A 22,228-nucleotide genomic window follows, 5' to 3' on the forward strand; every position below is an offset into this window, starting at 1 on the left:
TTGTCCATTGCTCTAATGGAAGTTTCTATTTAAATGCTAAGTATTATTAGAAGGAAAAATAAGAGTTGGCAGGTTTTATACTCTAAATAGTCTTTGCAATGAATTTTTTGTTGAAAAGATACTGAAGAACCATTAATCCAGGCACAGATCCAACTGATGGACTGGGATGCAAGCAAAGCTGATAGAAGGGGTCAGTGTTGGGAATAAGAGAAAATGGGCAATCTGGGAATAAATGTGGATGTGCAAGAATCAGGAAATTTTTGCTGTCAAAACAGACTTGTTTACTGGAAGGCTGCTGGGCAGTAGGGTTTTTTATTTGTTTTTACTAGTATATTACTTGCCATTATTTCAAAAGATTCAACTATCAACTCAGCATTTTTATTTTTATTTGGATGCTAACTGCTGCAACATGAAACACTTCCCTAGTAATTTGAAGATGTGTTCAAACTCAGTGGGTTAAACTCCTGTGACTTCAGAGTGCCATAAGAAGTGAATCAATTTTATGGTGGTTATAAAGAGAAATAATGTCTCTGAGGTGCAGGGAAAAGGTATTTCCCCTTTACAGTGAATTGACTGAAATCTTTATAAGATGAGCACAGGCTTCCATATATGTTTTTCATTTTGAAGGAGCACTATTACAAGCAATGCTGTTTTCAAAGCTCTAAGCTTCTTGTTGATTATTTATTTTTACTTTAAAGGACTTTAACTTGAATTCTGAGTGAGAATGCAGACTGTTACAGCAGTGATAAAGTAATGAACATGTAATCTTAAAAGATTCTTCTGACTTTTTCTAAAAGGTTAAGATTTTGAGTAAATCATAATAAAGCTCAAAGGACTAGAGACAAAAATCAGTTAACAAACTCAATATAATTTGCTGGAAGCATTCCTGTTTTCCCAGTTCTCTGAACAGTACCATACATCCAGCCATCATCAATTGGTTGCACATTGATGATATAATCACCATCCCTGAAGGAAACTTCATCTTCATCTTGAGCACTGTAGTCATACATAGCTCTGTATGTTCTCTGTTGAAAGAAAGACAACAAAGCTGTAAAGTCTCAAGACAAAACAGAGATAGATTCCTTCTCTTCCTTATACAAAGAAAATTAAAGAGCACGACAAAGAACACAGGGAGCAAGGCAGAGAGTGAAATCACAAGTTACCTGTTGAAAACAAATAGTACAATCTCCATCCTCTCAAATCTAAAATTAATGCAGCCCCTTTTTCTGAGTACCAAAATCATGACTTTTGTTCCTACATTGTCCAAAGTCCTCACACAAACAGATTTCAAGCCATTCACTGCCTCTTGAAACTGTTATTTCATATATTCACCAGTAACAGCTCATTACATCCAGCCATGGCTAGCTGTGCTTCTGCTCCTTATCTGCATGATTCCCAAATTGCTTCTCCAGTGTCTTCACTACAGATAAGAAACAGTCTTCATCCAGGTCATTAACTTTGCCATCTCACTAAATGTTCTTCATTTCATTAGGATTTTACCTCAAATTAAGATTTAGGAATATATTATTATCTAATGAAAAAAAGGCAAACGAAATTTTTAAAAGTCTGCAAAAATAAGTTTTATGAATACTCATTTTTTGTATATTCAGATAAAAGATTGATCTAAAGAGAACACGAACTGCTATCATTAGCTAAAACAAATTTCTCTACACCTCTGTCCTCTATAAACCAAGATTTCAATTTTATTTCTAAATAGAGTATTTATTTCCACTCATAACCAATAAAATGCTATCATTTCCTGGAAGCCAAAGTGGATTTTCAAACTCAGAAGGATTAAGAGTTTCCCTTTGTATCTTACCAGAAGAACAAAACCAGCTCATTTTAAAATTCCCAGGAGTACTTTCTTTTCTTTACCTTGTCTCTCGACAGAAGTCAAGAGCAGTTCAAGCATCATTGATAATACTCAATCTCCCTACCAGCAATTTTCTATATGCCACCATGTCTAGCTGAATTTTTCTGGTACAATGATTTAAAAAGATAAGAGGTAAAAACAGTCAATGTTTGAGTTAATGCCTAGTACTATTGACTGAACCTTTTAAGAGACAGCAAACTTTGTTCTGCTTCTCAGCTAAACAATACAATTCTGGATTAGTTTTAGTCCAGCTCAAATGTGCTTTTTTGAGTTTTTTTTCAGACAAAATTATTTTCAGAAAGATGGAGATTCCTCTATGCACAGTGAGTAGGCCATTTGTCACATGTTGGAAATGAGGGATCATCTAACCCAAACAATGTATGGCAACTCAGTATTACTGTTCTCATGCTAAAAATATACTTTTCATCTCAATTCTGACTTTATCATTGTTACAGCAGATTAAACACTACAGAAAAATAAGCTCGTATTTAAACACTAGAGACCACTACCTCTCCTGACAAACCTACGCTGAACTGTATTTGAGTCTTGCTCTGTAAAATTGTTCTCTGTGGTGCCTTGTAATGTTACTCCCCTACAGGCTTTGACCAAGAGTGACTTTTCCACTAGAGTTATGTGGTTTCTTGCTGGATCTTTAATGTTGTCCAAGGAGTAATAAAAGGTGATTTAAAAAATCATCACTGTTTATGCACTAAATCAAATAAACTAGTTGTGAAGGTTCTATCATCAGTAAAATTCCTTAAAGATTCACAAACCAGAAAACTAGCTGTTGAGAGACACAAAGGAATGGTCTCTGCCTTGGAGAATCTGTTTGCAACTATTTCAACTAATCTTTACACTGAGCCTTGAAACTAACTCCCCAAAAAACAATGAAAAATATGCTATTACAAGCTCAGCAGCAGTTAGTCTTTCAAACAATCTATTTCAAAAAAAGGTCCATTTAAGAAAAATTGTAGTAAGTCCACAACTGGCATGAGGCAGAAAATGGATTTTCCTCTGAGCCCTGCTTATATGTCTCCCTTAAATGGGCAAAGACTGGAGAAAAAGATTAAATGTTTTATTAAACTAACATATAATTGGAAAAACACAGAGAAGCTTTTGCTCACCCAGAGGATGCTCACTCACCCTTAGAACATCTTGGTATAGGACATACTACTGCTGTCTCCTTTAAGGCAGCTTGACTACATCACTGTGGTGGCACAGTTGTGAAGACAAGCTGGTAATTTCAAACTTTAAAAAAATTTATTAGGGCCCTAAATGCTGCTAAGAAACCTAAATTTATGGCCTTAACACTTAATTAGGTGCTAAATGGCTGTCAGGAGAAATCTCCATAATAATCCTGTTAGCATTTAATGCCTAATTATCACTTCAGAGTGTAGTCTGGGTTATATAATTGAGAATTAGAATTCTTAAAGGACTCAAAGCAGAGATTTTTTTAAATGCATTTTAGTGAACTATTCCTCTGTCAGGAGTGAGTTTAGCAGGTACTGAGAGCACAAGAAGGTATAAGAAAAGGTTGGGATTTTGTACAACAGTCAAATACCCACTTATCTCCCACCTCCTCAAAGGTCTAACTTGCAGCTACTGCTCAGACAGAATCGTGAGTCTTGTGCATATGAAGTACTGAAACCCAGCTTTCATATTCCCAGCTCCCCAGCCAGATGCAAGCTGACAGATGTATATTTCCACTTCATCCACCAGTTTATATTTATTCTATGGAACAGTACCTGCTGCAGCCTCCTTCACATAGAACACCTACCAAGGAAAGCCATCTTGCAACCTAGGTTTTGTTTTCCTGACACTTTTAGTTATCTAAAAGCATGAGAAAACCCTCTGTTATTTTCCAAAGAGACAATCAGCCTTCAGGAGCCTGTTATAAAACATTCTGCACTCTGAGCAACAATTTAATTCAGCCCATTATGCAGAATTGCTCATAGAAAGTGAGCAAAAGTTAAGAATCAAAAAATAATGTAATTTATCTGGAAGAAAAACCTACCTAAAGCCCATGTTAGGATCATGCCTGATACAAAACATAGCTCAACATTAAATAAACCAAAATTTCTATTTTTCAATATAGAAAATTGGTGGACGTGATTATAAAATGAACTTAGGTCTTTTGGTGACCCTGATTTGATACCAATGCAACAAAACAGTTTTACTACAGCAGTGACTCTCCAATTATCCCCACCCTGAGATAACCCATAGGTTCTTAACTACTTTTACCCTAGAGATGTCATGGCCAAACTCAGGTACTGATGGGTGACTTTATCACCTTTGTTGCTTTTAGCTAAGTCTCAAAAACTGCTTGTGCTTTGAGACTAGTATTCAGGCTGGGATTTCTTTCCTCCAGTCGCCTCCCCTCCTACTTTCTTCTTTCTTCCCTCTGCCTCTGCCTGGCTTAGCCAGACAATGCTGCATCTCTGGCTGTGCTGCTCCAAGCCCAGAACCAAAAAGGTAGCTGAAAGCAATGAACCTAACATTGTGTAAGATTGTCAGGTCTCCTACAGTATGTCCACACCACATTTTAAAAGCACTCCAAGGCTGCCATCCATTTTCAATCTGTGCAATCACTCTAGCTAAACACATCCCCAAGCAGGGGTTTCCTCCAGCACACACTTTGTACCATCTCAATAGCTGTGTGTAACATGCCCAGCACAGGCTGAAGACAGGAAGGTGGAAAGACAAAGGAGCAAGCCAGGTTTCTATCTGTATCAGAGATGCCTCTTTGGAGCAAAATCATCACCTTGGGGGTGATAAGATCACACTCTGTTTTCCTCACTGGACTGGCAAGATAATGGTCAGTATAAGACCAGCAGTCCTTGACTTTCTCTCTCTAGAAATGTTTGGGGTTTATGATCTTCAATATTCAATTCAATATCTTATTATCACCCATTTTTAACAACAACGATATCTGTTCAAGCTATGATTTTTGCTGTTTCCTTTCTTCCCATGACAAACAGCTATTATCACTTTAAAGAAAATCAAATGACAACAGTTTCACAAAAAGGGTAAGAATCCTGTTGAAAGGAAACACAGTCAATCCTTTGTTTTTAAAATGCTTTAATTTCATTCCCCTCCTTTTCCTATTACCTGTGCATTCCCAGTTCTGGAAAGAAAGGCAAATGATGCTTCTCAAGATGATTGAAATTGTGTTATTTTAACAGGCAGCCGACCAGGTAAGTCAGTGTTAGACAGATATTAGGGAAACAGTAGACATCTTGCTGCCCAGGTAGCTGCAAAGACAACTAGGTGCATTTTTGGATTTGTGGGTATCTCCACTCTCTATATGCTGGATTTCAAGGCTCTTATTTTGCTCCCCAGTGACTAGCAAATCTGCAGGCAAAGACCAGGCTTCAAGGTCTTTCACTTTTTGGACTCTGGCCCTTTTGGAAAGTAGCCATCTCACCAAGCGTATCCAAAGAATTTCCCAGGTTATTGGCTCACCCAAAGATGCAGGTATCTGCATCCCAGCCTTTCCAGCAAGTTAGTCCCCTCAACCCCCAAGCAGCTGAGAAACGGGCAAGCCTGAAAGCACCCAAACCCCCCAGAACATCATGATCTTTACAATACAAAATGCCATGGAGTTTTGATCTTAAAGAAAAATACAAGTTTCACCTTTGGTTCATAATTATCTCCTTCATCTCTAAATAAGTGACACAGGTAGTAAATATAAATCCATTCAAAATAGTTTAATATTGAAAACTACAAGGAGATATTCTTAAGGTAAAAGGTGACAGGATCTCAACTATGAAATCTCTAAGCAGTGATATTATTTAAAAAATACAATAACCATTAAAATTGAACTTTATATATAAAGAATTCAAAAAGAAAAAAGCAGCTCAATTTCCTAAAAACCCCAGCTGAATACCCATTCAGCTCTCCTTCCATGACCAGTTGCTTCTAAACGAAGTATTCACTCCAGCTTTACATTCCCATCCACCACAATTAACAACTTAATGTCTGTGGCAGTTACCCAGCAGTATAACTTGATTCAGATCAGGCACGAGCAGGTGCATGACTGTTCTGCTGAATTAGAAGGGCACACCAACTTGGAGTCTAACCTGGCTTTCTGTAAGCCAAGATGAATAATATGGATAGGCACAAAGCCTGCTGGTACAAAATCAGCAAGTCAAAACATTTTAAACAAATTTAAACCAACAGAGTGATCTTCAGAAATTGGTAGTTTTCATCCAGCACTAGGAGCCTGAACTCATCACAGAGCATACCATCAAAGCTCAGCCTGTGAAATACTGTCAAAGTGTTCACTATTTGTTTTAAGGAGGTAGAAGATCCAGTTATTTCTCTGCCTTCTGGAGAATATAAATGATTTTTTTAATGCATTTTTTAAAGCAGTTCTTGCCACTGCCCTCAGTCACTTAATCTGTTTTATACATGAGGACTGTCACTCACATTTAGGACTAGGACAGTCAGTCCAACTACACAAATCAAGGGGACCAGCTCCTTCATACTGAAGAGATTTCACAATAGCTGATCATGTTGCTTACCAAATAAAATTGTTCTTAAAATCCAATACTCACCAGACTTGCTGAATGAGGCTGCGAATGCATGGATCTCATGGATGACATACTGGTCTGGTGCATGTATCCATATCCTTGGGACTGGCTTTGCTGATATGCCCCAGGAAGAACAGGAGCTGTGTGTTAAAGAAATACAGACACACTAATTAAGTTTTTAAAAAAATCCTTATCTAGCATTTTGTAGAAACTATTTGCATTATAATAACAATTCATCAGTATGAAACAGTTCAGAATTACTTCTATATACAGCATAAAGGTTTTCATAGGTTAAATTACACATAAATGTAACCAAAACTATAGCAATATATCCACAAACACTATCAAAGTTAGTTGGAAGGAAAAGCTCAACCTACCTTAAGAAGTCGGACCATTAAAAAGGCATACAAAAGCTTGAGACACCACTGACTCAATTTTGATACTGTCATGGATGATGCACTAAATATCCTATGTGACAAACTGCCATTTTTCAAATAAAGACTGATGAAAAAAGCTATATACTAACAGAGTTTTGAAATGTTTCAGTAGAAATTCTCTGCAATCAATTCTTAACTCATTGCAAACTAACTCTTATTTATTGGTCTATGAACAAAGGAGGACTGTGATTCACAGTCAGAGACAGAAATGTAAAAAACATGAGCATACAGTTGATTTCTTAGTTTATTCTGATTCCATCAACATACTTAGCCAAACAGAGACCAACAGTTATTGAAATCTTTCAAAGTCCAGCTCTTTCAGTATCATCCTGTTACCACACAATTGTTACATCTCCTTCACATATATTTGCATTATTTTAACAATTACATTATTCTAACAATTCCACAGTCTGATCATTAATATGTTGACATTTATTATACCAAGAGCTGTTGAAAGAGTTAATACAATCAACAAGGACTCCTCTATTGTTCACTAGGAAAGCATCAGTAAACCTTCTACGGCTATTCAAACATCCTATTTTGGCAACAGACTGGATCAGAATGTGATAAAAACATGTTTGATCAAAAATATGTGAGAAACAAGCACACCACAGGTGACGAGCCACTATTTTCCCAGCAAGCTCAAGAAGCATTTTTAAAACAAAAGTGCTTTTCAAAAATCTAACGATTAAAAGTTTGGTCACTACATATCTGCATGTTTTGCATTACTCTTGTGCACTCTGAGAATAAAGATTTCTGGCTTGTATGGAGGTTATTAGCCCTTCTCCCACTTATTTACTAGAATTTTACTAGTTCAACTGGAAATTCATTTAGCTACACTGAAAAGAAAATGCTTTTCTGTTGATACTTCTTCAAGTGGTCCATTTATCCAGTATTCTAACTCCTCTGAAAAAAGCTGTCTTTTCTCACAGGAGATGGAGCCCGTGCAGATCATGAGTCAAAAATATTCCAACATGGAATCAATCAGCAGCCCGATACTTTCTGAGATACATCTCACGAGTTTGCTAGGAAGTGAAGAACTACTTCTGGAACAGCCACCGCGGAGAGATTCAAAAAGGAGAAAAGCTAATGTAGGATTTAATGAGGCTCACAATGTATGGAAGGATCTAGGACTTATAAAATTAAAAGATAGAGGAGAAATAGGAAACAGCCATGAAAAAAATAAAATATTTAAGTAGTATTTATATTTGCAGTAACAATACTCTGTCCTGCTCTGTTTCTCGAGTGATCAGGACAATAAATGCATGTGAAAAAGGATTACTGAGCAAATGTCTGGTGAACTATTTCAGAAAGAAAAGACAAATTGTGCCTTCAGCAAGGTGGTTTACCTATCTGCTTCCCCAAATAACAATATCATTGATTACATCAAAGTTTTCTCTTAAAACATCCGTTTAGTTTTAGTTAGCATATTTAAATGCACTACGTATGTAATTACAATTTGGGATGTTATTTTTTGCTCTAATATACTTCTAAAGATAAGTAACACTGCATATTTAACTAGGGTTTTTCTCATTTAGAAAATGTTGCAAAGTATTGTAATGAATAGATTGCTTTGTTAAGTGACTGAAATTAAAGCGATACACAGTCAGATGCAACATTGGAACATGATGAATAATGGATGTTTTAGAAGTGCCAAGTTCATTCTAATGACATATGAGTACAAAGACATTTTTAAAGCAGTTTAATCATCAGAGAATTGCTGCTCGTTAACATGTTCACAAGATTATCATGCATTAAGTGAATAGTCTTTAGTTCATCAAATAATTTATGTTTCAGTGTTGTTACAAGCTATTTGTACATGACCAGATGTAGCCCTTCATGAGAAAATAGAGAAAAACATAATTTAATCAAAGGTTCTGCCATCAAGCCATAATGAATGTATTTTGCCTAATCCACCACTGGCATATATGTAGGTCAGTCCATAGAAGGAAATGGAGTCTCATCTTCTCATACCAGCAGTAAATTGGCCATGAGGGTTGAAAAGTAAGCCCAGCTTGAACTTCTTAATTTAATAGTAGTATCTTAAGGCAACACCAGCTGCTGATGGGTCAGCACCTGCCTGCTCTGCAGCAACCAAGGGCTGGCAGCTTTACCCTGGTCCCTGGTAGGGGCAGACACCCCAAGAGGCATTTTCTTCTTCCTAAGAGAAGTGAAGACGCTGGTGGAAACATTTTACTCTTGATTCCTTCTCCGCAAACCAGATCTTTCTCAATTCCTATCAATCATCCCTTGCCAGTGTAACGCAGCAAGCCTACTGATGGTCAGCTTCATTCTAGCCTCCAAATCAACAGGCTTGTTTTGGGGAATATGACAGATACCTCCTGTCTCCATAACGGTCAGCAGCAGGTCTGAGATGTGCTTTCTGCTTTTGCATTCAGCTTCTTGCAAGCTGAGAGAATTCTGTCAAACTTTCTCAGATAACCTGTTTGTTAATTTACCTGCAACGATGGAAACTGTAGGCCCAGTGAAATAAAAGCCAATCAGGAGAAATTTGGGAAGCATTAGAAGCTGAAGTACTAGGAAAAAATTCTATACAAACACAAAGAAGGAGGTTCTAGGATTCCACAGGTTTGGCACTTATCTTTCAGGCATTTACTTAGGTAGCATATGTATCAGCATAAATATCAACACACATCAGTGTTAAAGACACTTGATTGAATAATTCTACCCTTTTTTTTTTTCCCCATTAAAAGAATACTGTAATAGGCCTGCAAAAAACAATCAATAGTTTAAATCAATTTTCTAAATGAAAAATAGTTAAGAAATCACCAGATGCTTGTCTATTTGGAAGGTAATTTGGGAATAATGTAAATAAGCAGATTATTGAAGAGAGAGCAGATCTAAGATGTGTGTCTGGTGATACACAGATAATTCAAGGTGAGATTAAATGATGCAGAAGGAGAGTCTGATTTTTCTTCATCGTCACCACCCATAGTTAAGTGCAATCTTTTGGCTCAGACCAAAGTGTAAAGTTCTATAACATCACTGACTGCAGCAGGAGCAAAAGCAATGGTTTTAGTTAACCTCAGGGAACAATAAAACACAGTGGTGGAACATGAAATTCATTTAGCTGAAGCCAGATTTATTGGTGAGGGAGCTGAGGGCTGACCATTGCTCCCAGAAGTACAGGTGGATGTTTTTTCTTTTTGCATTAAGACTTTATCAGATGCATCTGATGTATCAAAACCTTCTTTTCTTTTTTTCTTGCCCCACTTACCAAGCAAGCTAGATATTCATTTTAAATTATCTACTTGAAGGAATTTATCATATTTCTGTTATGATACGTTATAGGGTTCCCCAAAGAAAAGAGAGAAATGAATGAACATGATAAAAGACAAACAGAGAGGAAGCCTCCAAGAAAAAGATGAAGCTGAAAAATGATAGGGGATATCAACTTGCTGTAGCAGACAATGGGGTCTGCAGAGTGCATATCGATCAGGATATGCTTTGAGAAGGACTGGCAAAAAAAAAAAAGGTCAGACTGTGGAAACAGAAAAGGACTCATGAAGACAGCATTCTATAACTGCAAGGTAAAAAAAAATAGTTCATGCTGAAAAGAAAAATAATTTATAGGGCAGGTTCCAGGATATACAACTGGCTTGGCTAAACAGGGAGATTCTGAATGAAATCAGAAATAAAAAGAGACTTTACCGACTGTGGAAAAAAGGGCTGGCTACTTATGAAGAATTTATGGAAATAGCTAGATCATGCATAAAAAAAATCAGGGAAACAAAAGTGCAATTTGAGGTTAATTTGGCCAATTCTGTCAGGGATAATAAAAAGGCCTTCTTTAAATATGTTAATAACAAAAGAAGGGGCAAGGAAAACCTCCATTCTCTGTTGGACTTTGAGGGAAATACAGTTAATAAAGATGAGGAGAAAGCTGAAGTACTTAATACTTAAATGCAGTAAGAGCTGTTTACTTGGCAGTAAAAACATATATTAGAGAGCTTAAAGACTTCAGTGAATGCGCAAGAACCACCCAGAGACAGAGATGGTGAAGAGGCTAAAATGCAGTACAGAACTCTGCAGCATCCCCATTGCACAGAGCAAGGGGATAGTCCCTAGAGGACATGATACAAAAGCAGTCATAGGAGTACAGAGAACAAACTGAAGAGTACAGATATGTTAGATACAGATAACATTAAGAAAACTTCAGTAATGATTTCCCAGTGCAGAACTGACTGCCATGAATACTCCTGTCCCAAACTGGGATGCAAAGAAAAAAAATCTCAAAGGTTCATGCAAAAAGAAATTTTAAAAATCAGGTAAAGAAACAATTTTATGTCAATCATTTCAAAAATCTAGGTTTAATTTTTATATATTCCATTTTTTCAATAATTTCTGACACTCTTCAAAATAAAGCATATTTCAACATAAAGACAGATTCTTTGCTTCAAAAATGTCAAGGTCTAATCCTAACAATCTCAAAACTGAATAAAATGGATTTTTGTGGTATTGAGACATTAACTATAGGTGATGCATTCCTATAAAGAAGTTTGGTATTAAACTGTCTTCTGATGAGAAATACTAAAAAATTCCCAGCCAGCTCTAAAGTTAAATTGCTCAGCATTAACTTTTCAAATAAGCTAGAAAATGGAAACATGTACTCTACACCGATTATAATTCTTATCTGTTATAGAGTTTTATTATTTTCTAGTCATAAACATTGGCACAGAACAGTCAAATTTACTGGGAATCGGTCAGACAACATAAGCATATAAAAAGTACTAACCTGAAGACCGCAGATGGTGAGACCTGATACAGAACAGTGCTGTTTTTACAGCAGTAGAGAACAACATGGTAAGACATTTTGGCATTTTTTCTTGTAACAGTAACTTTCCCTTCATTTCTTTTCTTCCTTCCTTTCTTCCCTCCTTTCTTTCTTTCTTTCTTTCGTTTGTTTTTGTTTTCGTTTTCGTTTTTTCTCTCTTACTTGCCCTTTAATTGTCAGCTAGGCTGCTTTCATGGATGTCTGAGCTACCAGGCTTGTTGCTCTCAGTGGTGCTGTCAGAAGCAGCGATTTGTCTGCATACTATCCATTACAGGAGTCAGTATTAGTTAGTAAATTGGAATGTCAAACCCAGATATAATTAGGTTGTTGAAATAACAACCTGAAAGTATGGCCTAATTCACACAGGGTGCTAATAAATTTCTGCCATGCTCACTGACCTCATTAGAATTGATGCTCTGAACTACTTGGAGTCAGTGGCAAATTCAGAACATTACAAGCTTAGGAAGTTTCCATAACCTATATTATAAAGACACAAGAAATAAGCCAGATCTTGAAAAAAATGAGGTGAAGGGTGGAATCAATACAATTATTTCTTTTGTATTTTGTATGGAATAATTATTCATGATGTAAAAAATCAAAATGTCATCACCCACAAGATTACTTAGAACAGATAAAATCTTTTAAACTACATTTCCTTAGTGTCATGATGAGACTAGTAGACTCTTTTAAGCACCATTATTTTATAACACTATTTTATCAGCTAGCAATAATTAAGCCTAATATATGTACCCAATACTGAAGATTATTGTGGGAAATGGACAATCATACCGATATAACTCTTAACAGTAGTTTCATTATAGAAAATAAAAAATTTATTTGGAATGGAATTAAACCAGAAGATCACACATAGCTGTTCAGCCTACGTGAAAGAAAACAAAGACATTTTGAAAGGAATTACAAAAAGAACATCTAATGTCTTCATGCCACATGAAATCCTGTATTTTATTCATAATTTGTTTTCCTCTTAGAAGGGGACTATTTCATATCTCAGTTACTCCGGAGACCAAACATACAAAAATTTCACCTGTTACAAAATTCCTGATTTGTATGAACAGCCAATAGTACTAATTACTGCTCATGAGTCCATCCTATATCCAATAGCAGATGGATGTGAAATTTGGGAAGTACTAGCTAGTCCAGTGGAAGAACAGTTGGCAAACTGCCTCTCTGGTACATCGTAGTCTATGTGTCTGGTCATTCAGGCCTTCTCCTTAATTCTTCATATTTTGAGAAACAGTGCGTCAGTCAATGCCATGATATTCTTTTTTAAGGCAATCTGTTTATTGAGGTCCATTCTGGCCTCTCTGGAGTGTCTAAATCTCCTTACTAAAAACAAAACAAACCAAAACAAGTCTCTCATGGACATTTTTCCCTTAAATAAAAGTAGTATGGCTTTCATTGCCCTTCGGAGGAACTGCACAAAAGGGCTATATTCAGGGAAAGCCCAGACTAGCACTGTCTCCAGATGTGATGTCTGCAAGCTGGTATTAAATATTAAGAGTCTAGCAAAAAAAAATGAAGAAAACAAGGATATCCTGTTTGCTACTGTAAATGTCAAAAGAAAGAGAGCAATCAACTGAACATCCATCCTCTTCACCAAAAGAGGATAACACAGGGAAGATAGTTGACAACATGTGCTTGTAGATATTCCTTAGAGCATCATTTCTATTGAGGAACAGGGATTGGAGGATACTGAGTCACAGCTCAAAAGCCTTTGCAATCACTAACACTTTATTGCAGTTGTTAAGCATCACAGATTTGTGAAGTATTAAATATTAATACACGTAATACTGTGCTCTGCAAAGAAGAGAAGAAGCTGGTTCCCAAACAACCCACAGAGTTCCTGCCTGTGACTGTGTCTGACTGGAGCAGTGGGGTGGCGAGTAGCAACTTCACAGCGTGCAAAGAGCACGAGCCAGTGCTGTCCTGGCAGCGCAGCCAATTTTGATAAGCAGAAAACACCATCAGCTTCCCAAGACTGTCTTTGAAAAGGTCATTTAGGACTGTAAGACTATAAGCACTCAGAACAACAGATATGATAAATGTAACTCCATAGCAGCCCCTTAAAACATAAGCTTTTTTCACACAAAAGCTAAAGGTGTTTGTTATAAAATATGGTGGTAAATGATCTCCAAGGAAATTCAATAAGTAAAATGTTTCAAAAGGTTACCAGCCTTTAAAAATATAGGAAGAGGCGGTTTGTGGTGTTTGCTCATACTGACATGTTTTTGTGCTTTTTGCTAAAAAACAAAGATAAAATGGAAGTGAACACAACACAAAATTACAATTTAGAATGAATGACAACAGTTATCGTCTTCATCCAACTTCCATGAAGAGTTGTTTTTGGGATTTTAAAAACTGTACAAGTTCCATATCTGACATTTAGAATTTTATGGGCAGTTACAACAATCTATTTTACTTATAATTTAATTCACTTAAAATACAAACCATTTATTCCCCTTCCAGATCCCACTGATCACTTCTTACTACAGCACTGTAAAAATAAAACTACCTCAAATGTTTGGCTTCTGACCCTAAAGCTGGAGTCCTATTTTTCATCTTAGGGTTATAATGACAAACATAGAATATTCTAAACTAGTTAAATGTACTTCAACTGACAAAAAAACCCCAAAAGCTTTTAATATATAACTACAAAATGTTTTCTAGATGTTTAATTCATTCATTTTCCTCACAAAAGCAGAGTTAATACATTCAATACTCTACTGTAACTTAAGGACAAAAAAATTACTAACTGGGACTAGAAGACAACAGATTTTATACTTGGAGCATAGTTTATACAGATGCTATGGGAGTGGGGAGGAGCTTGGTTGGTTGGTTTTGCTTTGGCAGAACCATTGACCTACCTGGATTGTAAAAATTATATTTTTTCTACTACAGTTTCTAAAACACAAGGTCTTCAACTCATCTCTACAGCCTCTAATGCATGTATTTCCACATATATGTTCTACATTATATTATGTCTTAGGAACTGTTCTAGCAGTTCAAATATAAAAGGAGTGGCTCCATTCATTTTATATTGATTACAGCAGAAACTGCTATGAGTGTTATTTTGGAATTAGTCTTCAGTGGTAACCATACAGTCCAAAGAGTTTAGCCTATGTACCTATTAGTAACTAGTGTATCGTAATACTTACACATATCACCCTTTCCCCTACTGATACTGTAAGTGGGACAAACCAAATCACAGGGCATCCTGCTCTGGAGTTCTGAATATGAACCGCATTCAGGATTTGGTATCACTGACAAACAAACCTTACTGCCAGCTGACTTTTTTGGCTGACATTCCACCTAAACTGCAGCATGCCTCAGCTGAGAAAACAGAGCACAATATGCCTTTCCTTTCCTCACCCACTGCACCACACTCTTCTATTTATGATGGCACAAAATATCTGAAAGGCAGTCGGAGGTATCCCCAGTCCCAGGGGGGGCATGGTGTACCACAGGAAGCTGCAATTTCTTCTCAAATTGTGAATAGGCAGGTTTATGCTCTAGGTTTCCTCACAGACAGAAAGAGTTAGTAAAATGAAGGTTATGTTAACATGTTACATTACCCACATGCCTTCAATTACAATTTGAACCCACTTACACTTACTGAACACCAACTGTTGCCCATTTACATTAAATGCAAGTTCTCACGGAAGCTGTGCTTTGATTTGTGTGCAGCTGTTTATTTGCTTAGTGGGTATAACTAATCTGAGCAATGGTGGAAGGATAGCATCAAGCAGGATCAAGTGCGTGACTGCACATTATATTCCTAATGATACTTATTGTCTGCTGGATATCAAATCCTCTGAAGTGTATCAAAAGTTGCTCTAGGGGACCACATTGAACAACTGAAAAAAATAGTTTGCCAAGGGAGACATTAATACTTCCAACTGTTAAGTCACTTGGAAATTTCCCTTCTACCTTCTGCTCACTAACTGTTTAAAGCAAAAGGGAACAACAAACTCAGACAGCTGGCAAGGAAAACAGAAGGATCCCCTGAACTGCTGTCATGCTACAGAAATTGAAAATGGGGTCTCTTCTGGATTCTCCTCCACCTGGATGTGTGGGAATTGCCTTTTGATGCTGCCAGATGTCAAGGGTGTGGGAGAGAAGCATGACAATTAAAGACAGGCAGAGGGAATTTAAGCAAAAATATTTTGGAAGTGTGAAATGTAAAGCTCTCCCTGGAACACTAACTCAGTGAATACACACTAAATGGAACTCTGCTTTCATACGAATCACAATTTCTATCTTAAGGTATTACAAGAAATGTGAGATATTTAGTTATATTCCTAGAGTCCTAAATCAAACCTTAATCAAAAGTTAACTTAGCCCTCAGAGTGCTATATGAAGTTTCAAGTTTTACATTAAAAAATAAGGCTTACAGATACTTCATATCTCTTTGTAGTGGAAGAGAATGAAATCTAATTTTATGGAATAATTTCTGTCATGTTGTATGTTAACAAATTACTCAGCAGACAATACTAAAAGTCTGATAGTCCAGTATGGTTGCAGCAACACTTCACAAAGGAAACTCTATAATTTCAGAAAAAATCTATCTGGAAATGAAAGACTAGGAGTTACTAGTTTTGAAGGAATGTAAGTTCCCCAACTGTTCATGATAAATAATTTGTGGCATCAGATAGGTACCAGGCACTCGTGCCTGCCTTACATTTGCAGAGAAGTATTTAGCCAAGTTCAAAAATACTAACAGACATTTATGAGAGATGTATTTATTGTTTGACTGCAATCATTTATACATTATATACTTCAGAACAAAAATCATCTGATTACCAAAATGGAAAAGCACCGTGACACTGTTGAGTGGAAGAAGGTGTTTTTCCATGCATTAGCTTTCAGGTTGGCAAACCTGCTGGGGGCTTGCATGTCAAAGAAGAAAAACCAAAGCACCATCTAGTCCGAAATAAAAAATAGTCAGAAACAGATGTAAGAGTCTGGTGGATAAGAGAAGTGTGGATGTGACACTCACCAAGAGGGAATACACAGAGCGTTGTTTTGATGTGTTCAGCCTTCTGTGACAGTGCAGTCGACTGATACACTTGAAAGGGGACAAGAATCCCAGAATAGCCCATGGTTCTTCCTGTGAAATCTACAATTCCTCTCCCTCCAAATGCCGTGTTTGATTACTGGACTCCAGGGAGCGTTATGGAAACAGAGTTCAGCTACCTAGTATAAAAGAACCATTCTTCCTTGGCTGCCAGCAAAGAAAATATAACTGCTGTGTCATTCTGCTTGACGACCTTAAAATGACAGTGCTTAGCAACGGAAAATGAATACGAAGAGGAGTGAAGGATTTCTGCCCTGTGTTCCTACCAGCTGCACGTGGAGATGGAAAACAGATCTCCACACTACAATATAAAGAGCAGCCAGGTATTATTCCTTCTTTTTTTTTTTTTTGTCTTGTTTTTACTAATGGTGATTTTTCCCCTTCTCAAAATGAGAAGGTTTTTTTATAACAAATTATGGGAAAGATAGAGTAAGGAAGAGAAACGAATTCTGATTTCTTTCCTCTTTTTCCATCTATTGGCACAAAAGAAGAGTATTACCACTGTCCCAATAAAAGTATATGCCTTGCCCCACATACCAGGGAGCATCTCTGCAATTCCAGCATGCAAAATGAAGAGGTTTTTGTACATTTCACCTGACTTGTGTGTCTTCCAACCAGACTAACCAGGAGTAGAAGCAGCAGCACAGTTCCTTGTTCTGGGATTTTCTGTGGTACATATGGGTGGGTGCCAAAGGCTCATGCAAATCCTACAAACAAACCTTTTACATGCAGAGCCACAGATACTGGTGTGTGCTAGGGGGACAGGAGGAGACATCCCTGAAATCAATGTTTAAAACATCAGTGTCAGGCTGAGGAACAAAAGCCCTCTCCATGAGCTGGTACACAGTGTGAGGCTGTTGCCAGTGATACACAATAACAAGCCTACATTTGGTCTTTGCAGGGCTGTGTTCACACTGCAGTTCAAACAACTACTTCTAATGGCCTACAAGATACTCCTGACTCAGTGAGGAAAAGGAGAAAGATAACCCCTGGCATTTGGAGAAAGGGAGAGGAGCAGGCTCAGCTAGTCTGGAGCCTTTCTTCTTCAGAAGACTCATATCACACAAGGAAGACACGCCACTAGGGAGAGAGATGAAAGGACTTACTCTTTCTCATTGAACTTAACTTCCACTCCAAGCTATATAAAGACTTCAAAACTTGAAGTATCCATATCCCACAGGAAGACACTTCAGTACTGTGTGTTCTGCAGTCTTCATAGACTTCGGAGTCAAATTGCCAGCATGCCCATTTGCCATGTTCATTCCTCAAAGTTTGTTTGCACTAATCTTTCCTCAACTGACCAATTGTTACGTATTACTAATGAAGTATCTGATACAAACTTTCAGTTTTCTCATAGCAACCTATAGGTTACTTTGAAGGTTGATACCAAAAATTAAGAGACTATCAAGATATAAGTGGAATTTCATGGTTTGTTGAAATTTGTGTATTTGGATTGCCAGTGGAAGTAAAAGAAAGAAGCTTCCCAGCCAAAGGCAAAGTGAGAGACCTGGTGTTAGTGGCAGACCCTTTTCATTAGAATAATGAAAGGAAAACCTTAAACTTCAGGTCAAGGCCTCTCTATGTTAATTCTCATTACTTGTCTGGTGGCAGCAGGTAAACTGAATCTGGAGGCTGGAGGAGACAAGTGTAAACAGTGAACATGCCGCCAATCAGTAAACACACTGGCTCTAACCAAATACATTCAATTTTAGCACTCATTTTTAAAACGCAACAAAAGGCACTTGAAAATTCTGTCCTAATATCCACTAAAGTTTCCTGTGTAATATGAGCTTTCAGGACTACAGTGAACCTGATTTCTGTCTCCTACAGACTGACTTCCATACGGGTTTTAAGAAAATAAGATGATGACTTAGAAAATAACCAAAAAGTCTCTTTTTTTTCCCATCAAAGTAACAATATATCCATGACTGAAAGAAACTGATACCTCTGACTTTTCTCCACCTACAGACTATACCAAATTTAAAATAAAAATAAATGGACAATTTAATACACTGAAAAATATGGTAAGGAAAAATGAACATACATGCTGATGCACATCAATTAAACTGGAAATTAAGAGGAAATAATAGAAGACAAAAAGTGTAAGGTCAAAAGCAAAAAGGGAGAAAACCAAAGGTTTCAACTAAAAATAAAAAAATGTGTATCAGGGAAAAAAAAAGTTAAATTAATGTGTTGCTGGATGCTCATTGAGACAATTTTAAAGTAGAAACCTTCAGACTGAAAGCAAAACGTGGTAACACTGAAAAAATCCTGTTGATTTAAATGAATGAAAAACAGAAGAGAGCTAAACAGAAAGCCCCACAAAGATAAAGTGAAAAATAATTAAAGTAAAAACTGAGAGAAGGAAGAATATTTGCAAGTTAAATGAAAACATTCTGCAGTTGAAACAGGATTGAAGGAAAGCAGCATAAAAGGACTTTGGTAACTAAAACAAAAGGAGGAAACCTAAGGAAAACATTGTCACTGAAGTATAATGAAAACAAAATGTGCACACAAATTGTTGCATAATAAGAGACAGAGATTGACAGAGAGAATGAATAAATAACAGTGAAATGAGAATAACAGTGGTATTTTCAGTGCAGATTGGTCTTCTCATTCCAAACACACTAAGAGGAATTCTTCATCTCAAAAAGAGTCAAAGACCGATGCAAAACACAAGTGACAAAAGCAGTGCCCCTAGTAGCAGAGCCATGGCTCATCTGCTGTCATCTGGTAAGCCATCGGGACACTCTGTTTCAGCAGTGCACGAATGTGCAGTCACTTCCCTGACACCATGGCAAAGCCTGGAATTTGTTCCAGTAGTAGCTGAGTGACCCCTGCAAACACAAGGTCAGCTCCCTCAAGGACAAGTTTCTACGCTCTGAAAGATTGACATTGTTTGACATTTTAATCCTAAAACAGAATTTCCTCTGGTTGTAGTATTTTGTTTCTTTGCTTGCTACAAACAATGGATCTGAAGAAAAATATTAATTAACCTTAAAGGCTAACTTGCAGCCTTCACTTTATTGTGCTACTCTTTGTCTACACCTGCACACACATGGCTTTGAGCAACTGAGCTTTGTTTTTGTGACTGGCACTGGATCATTTCCACAAATCCATTTCCATATCTTACATCATAGCACATATCAACACTCTAGTATTAAAAAGCTCTTTTCCCATCTCAGCCTCTGGAGATTGAACTACTGAGCAGAATATATAGAGAAAGTGTTCTAAAACAACAAGCCTTAAAACAAACAAACAAACAAAAAAACCCAACACCAAAAAACTCAAATATTGTGAATTTGTACTACTTGCAAGCATTTTCACTCTTGCCTTTGGGGGAATGAAACTGAACAAAACAGTCATGAGCCATGAGGGTGTGAACTCAAGGCTATTTTCATTTACTGAAGTTACTAGCAAAAGATGGTAGATTAATTTTACATGGAGATTTTGAAATAGGAGAAGATATCTTTATAAAAACACACAGTTTAGCACAACTTCTGAGAAACTGTAGAGACTGTGGATACAAGAAGCCCAATTAGTTGATACCTCTGTTCACTTCTGTCACTGGACACTCCATAATTATAAGTAAATAAGAGTTACATGTAAAAGCAACTGATTTTCTTCATGGAGTAGATGGTTGAAATACAAATGCAACTGTCCAAAATAATGCAAGACTGGAACAGGTGTTGAGCCACATGAACCAGATCATCCTAGTACCTGAGTGGGAATTAATAAGATCTTACTTGTAGGAAGGGAAGAGGGGCAAGACAGTGAGTGTTGAAAGAAGTGGGAGAAAAACAGTGTGTAAGACTTCACAAAAAATCAGGACAGACAGAAAAATTGTTTCCAAAGAAAACCCCCCAAAAAAACAGTTGAGAAGTTTGTCAGACACAAAGCTGTCTAAAAAGACCTGAATTGAAAGCAAAGAAACTGTCTCTTGTTGTTGTGTTTTTTTTTTTCCTACAGTATTCTGTGAAGAAGGAACTGTGTGGTCTGTCTTTATAACTAAAAATAAATCTGACATCCCTATATCTCATGTTCTCTGTTTGATTAAAATAATCTGAAAACCCTTCCCAAAGATGAATGAATAACTCCATGTCTGAGAAGTTGTAACACCAGTGCTACAAGCACGATTGAAAGAGAGCAATTGTTAGCTTCTGTTCCTCTTTAGCCAAGCTGAAAATAACTACTTGAAAAACAGCTGGGAATCTTGCAAGAACTAATACGGCACCCAACTGTTTCTGGGAAGTACTACAGAATTGCTTGCAGGTAAAAAGGAAATTTTTGCTAGGGCAATAACTAATTACAAAGCTGTAGACTGTGAAACTCTGGTGCAACACCTTCTGTGCACTATCGCAAAAAAATTCAGTGATACCATGAAGTAATGAAGTCAGCCTTGAAAAACACTAACAGAGAGAATCTGCAAAAAGGACAGACAAATCTAAAAATTAATTTCAAAAAGAACATCAAAATGAAAGTTCATCACCTACATCAGGCTTGCTGGAAAGCATTAAAAATTGTTTCCTAACCAGTTTTACCTGCAGAAGTCTAAAATAGAGAACAGGAATTTTCCTGAACTTATATCATGCAACAGTCTACTGATTTTGTTGGGAAAGCTCCCTGGAGGGCACGCTTGGCTCAGCTCAACCTTGTCATCTAAAATAATGGTCAGGGAATCAAATAGGAATAAGTACTTCTAGTGAACAACATTAGTAGCCTCCCTGTGATGTTTACTGAAATTCCCCAAAGATGAGAGTTATTTAGATCTGGATAAGCCTTTGACATCTAGTATGAAGCCAGGGACCCAGCTAAGGGTTGGGAGAGGTGGCTGAGGAACAATTCCATCAGCGGTGGCAGTGGAAGACTTGAATTGAGTGTCAAATACCAGTAAAGGTATCTAGAATAAATTAGCAAGTGAACAAGGTAGAAATATCTGAAAGATTATGAGACAAGGTCAAAGACACTTAGAGGCTGTAAAATTGGTCACAGGTCTCCAACTATCTTTCATGTTGGCACACCATCAGATTGAACAATTGCCTGTGAGAAACACTGATAGATCTAAAAGTACAAATGCCATGAGACACAGCCATGAAATCTCAGCAAAATGGATTTGGTACTCATTTACTGTGATGTGCCATGAGGGACACTGTATAAAGGTCAAGGCAAAACTCACCTTGTGGCTGTGTGCTAAAGAGCATTTTACATGGGATGCTGCCATGAAAAAGACTGGTATTTTCAACAAAGGATGCTGTCTTCTGCTGGTTTTTTTTCAGTGTGTTCACAAAAATGGCATTTTCTTGTAGATCATTGGGATTATGTCAAATTACTTAGCTCTGGCATTAATTTCTCCCTGCAATGGGAACTGTCTGCATGCGCTCAAACCCTGGCTAGCCAGCTGGGTCAAAAGCGGAAACGATATCTTGCTAAAATATGTTGATCTTGGCAAGGATCTATTCAACACATCACCACAACAACAGATTCAAATAGAGACAC

General features: G+C 37.1%; 1 protein-coding gene across 2 annotated transcripts in view; it reads right to left on the bottom strand.

Moving 5' to 3' along the window:
• Positions 1 to 848: 848 nt before the first annotated feature.
• Positions 849 to 22,228, bottom strand: part of LOC308053411 (LIM zinc-binding domain-containing Nebulette) — a gene marked incomplete at both ends in the record, with an annotated part of 245,672 nt that continues 224,292 nt past the window's right edge. For both annotated transcript variants that reach the window (XM_080364268.1, XM_080364267.1), the window contains 2 exons: positions 849 to 1,025; positions 6,430 to 6,545. In XM_080364268.1, coding sequence (XP_080220394.1) covers positions 849 to 1,025; positions 6,430 to 6,545 — 293 coding nt within the window. The remainder of the gene's footprint in view (positions 1,026 to 6,429; positions 6,546 to 22,228) is intronic.

Source organism: Nesoenas mayeri (genome assembly GCF_963082525.1).
Source record: "Nesoenas mayeri genome assembly, chromosome: 2".
Classification (NCBI taxonomy): Eukaryota; Metazoa; Chordata; class Aves; order Columbiformes; family Columbidae; genus Nesoenas; species Nesoenas mayeri.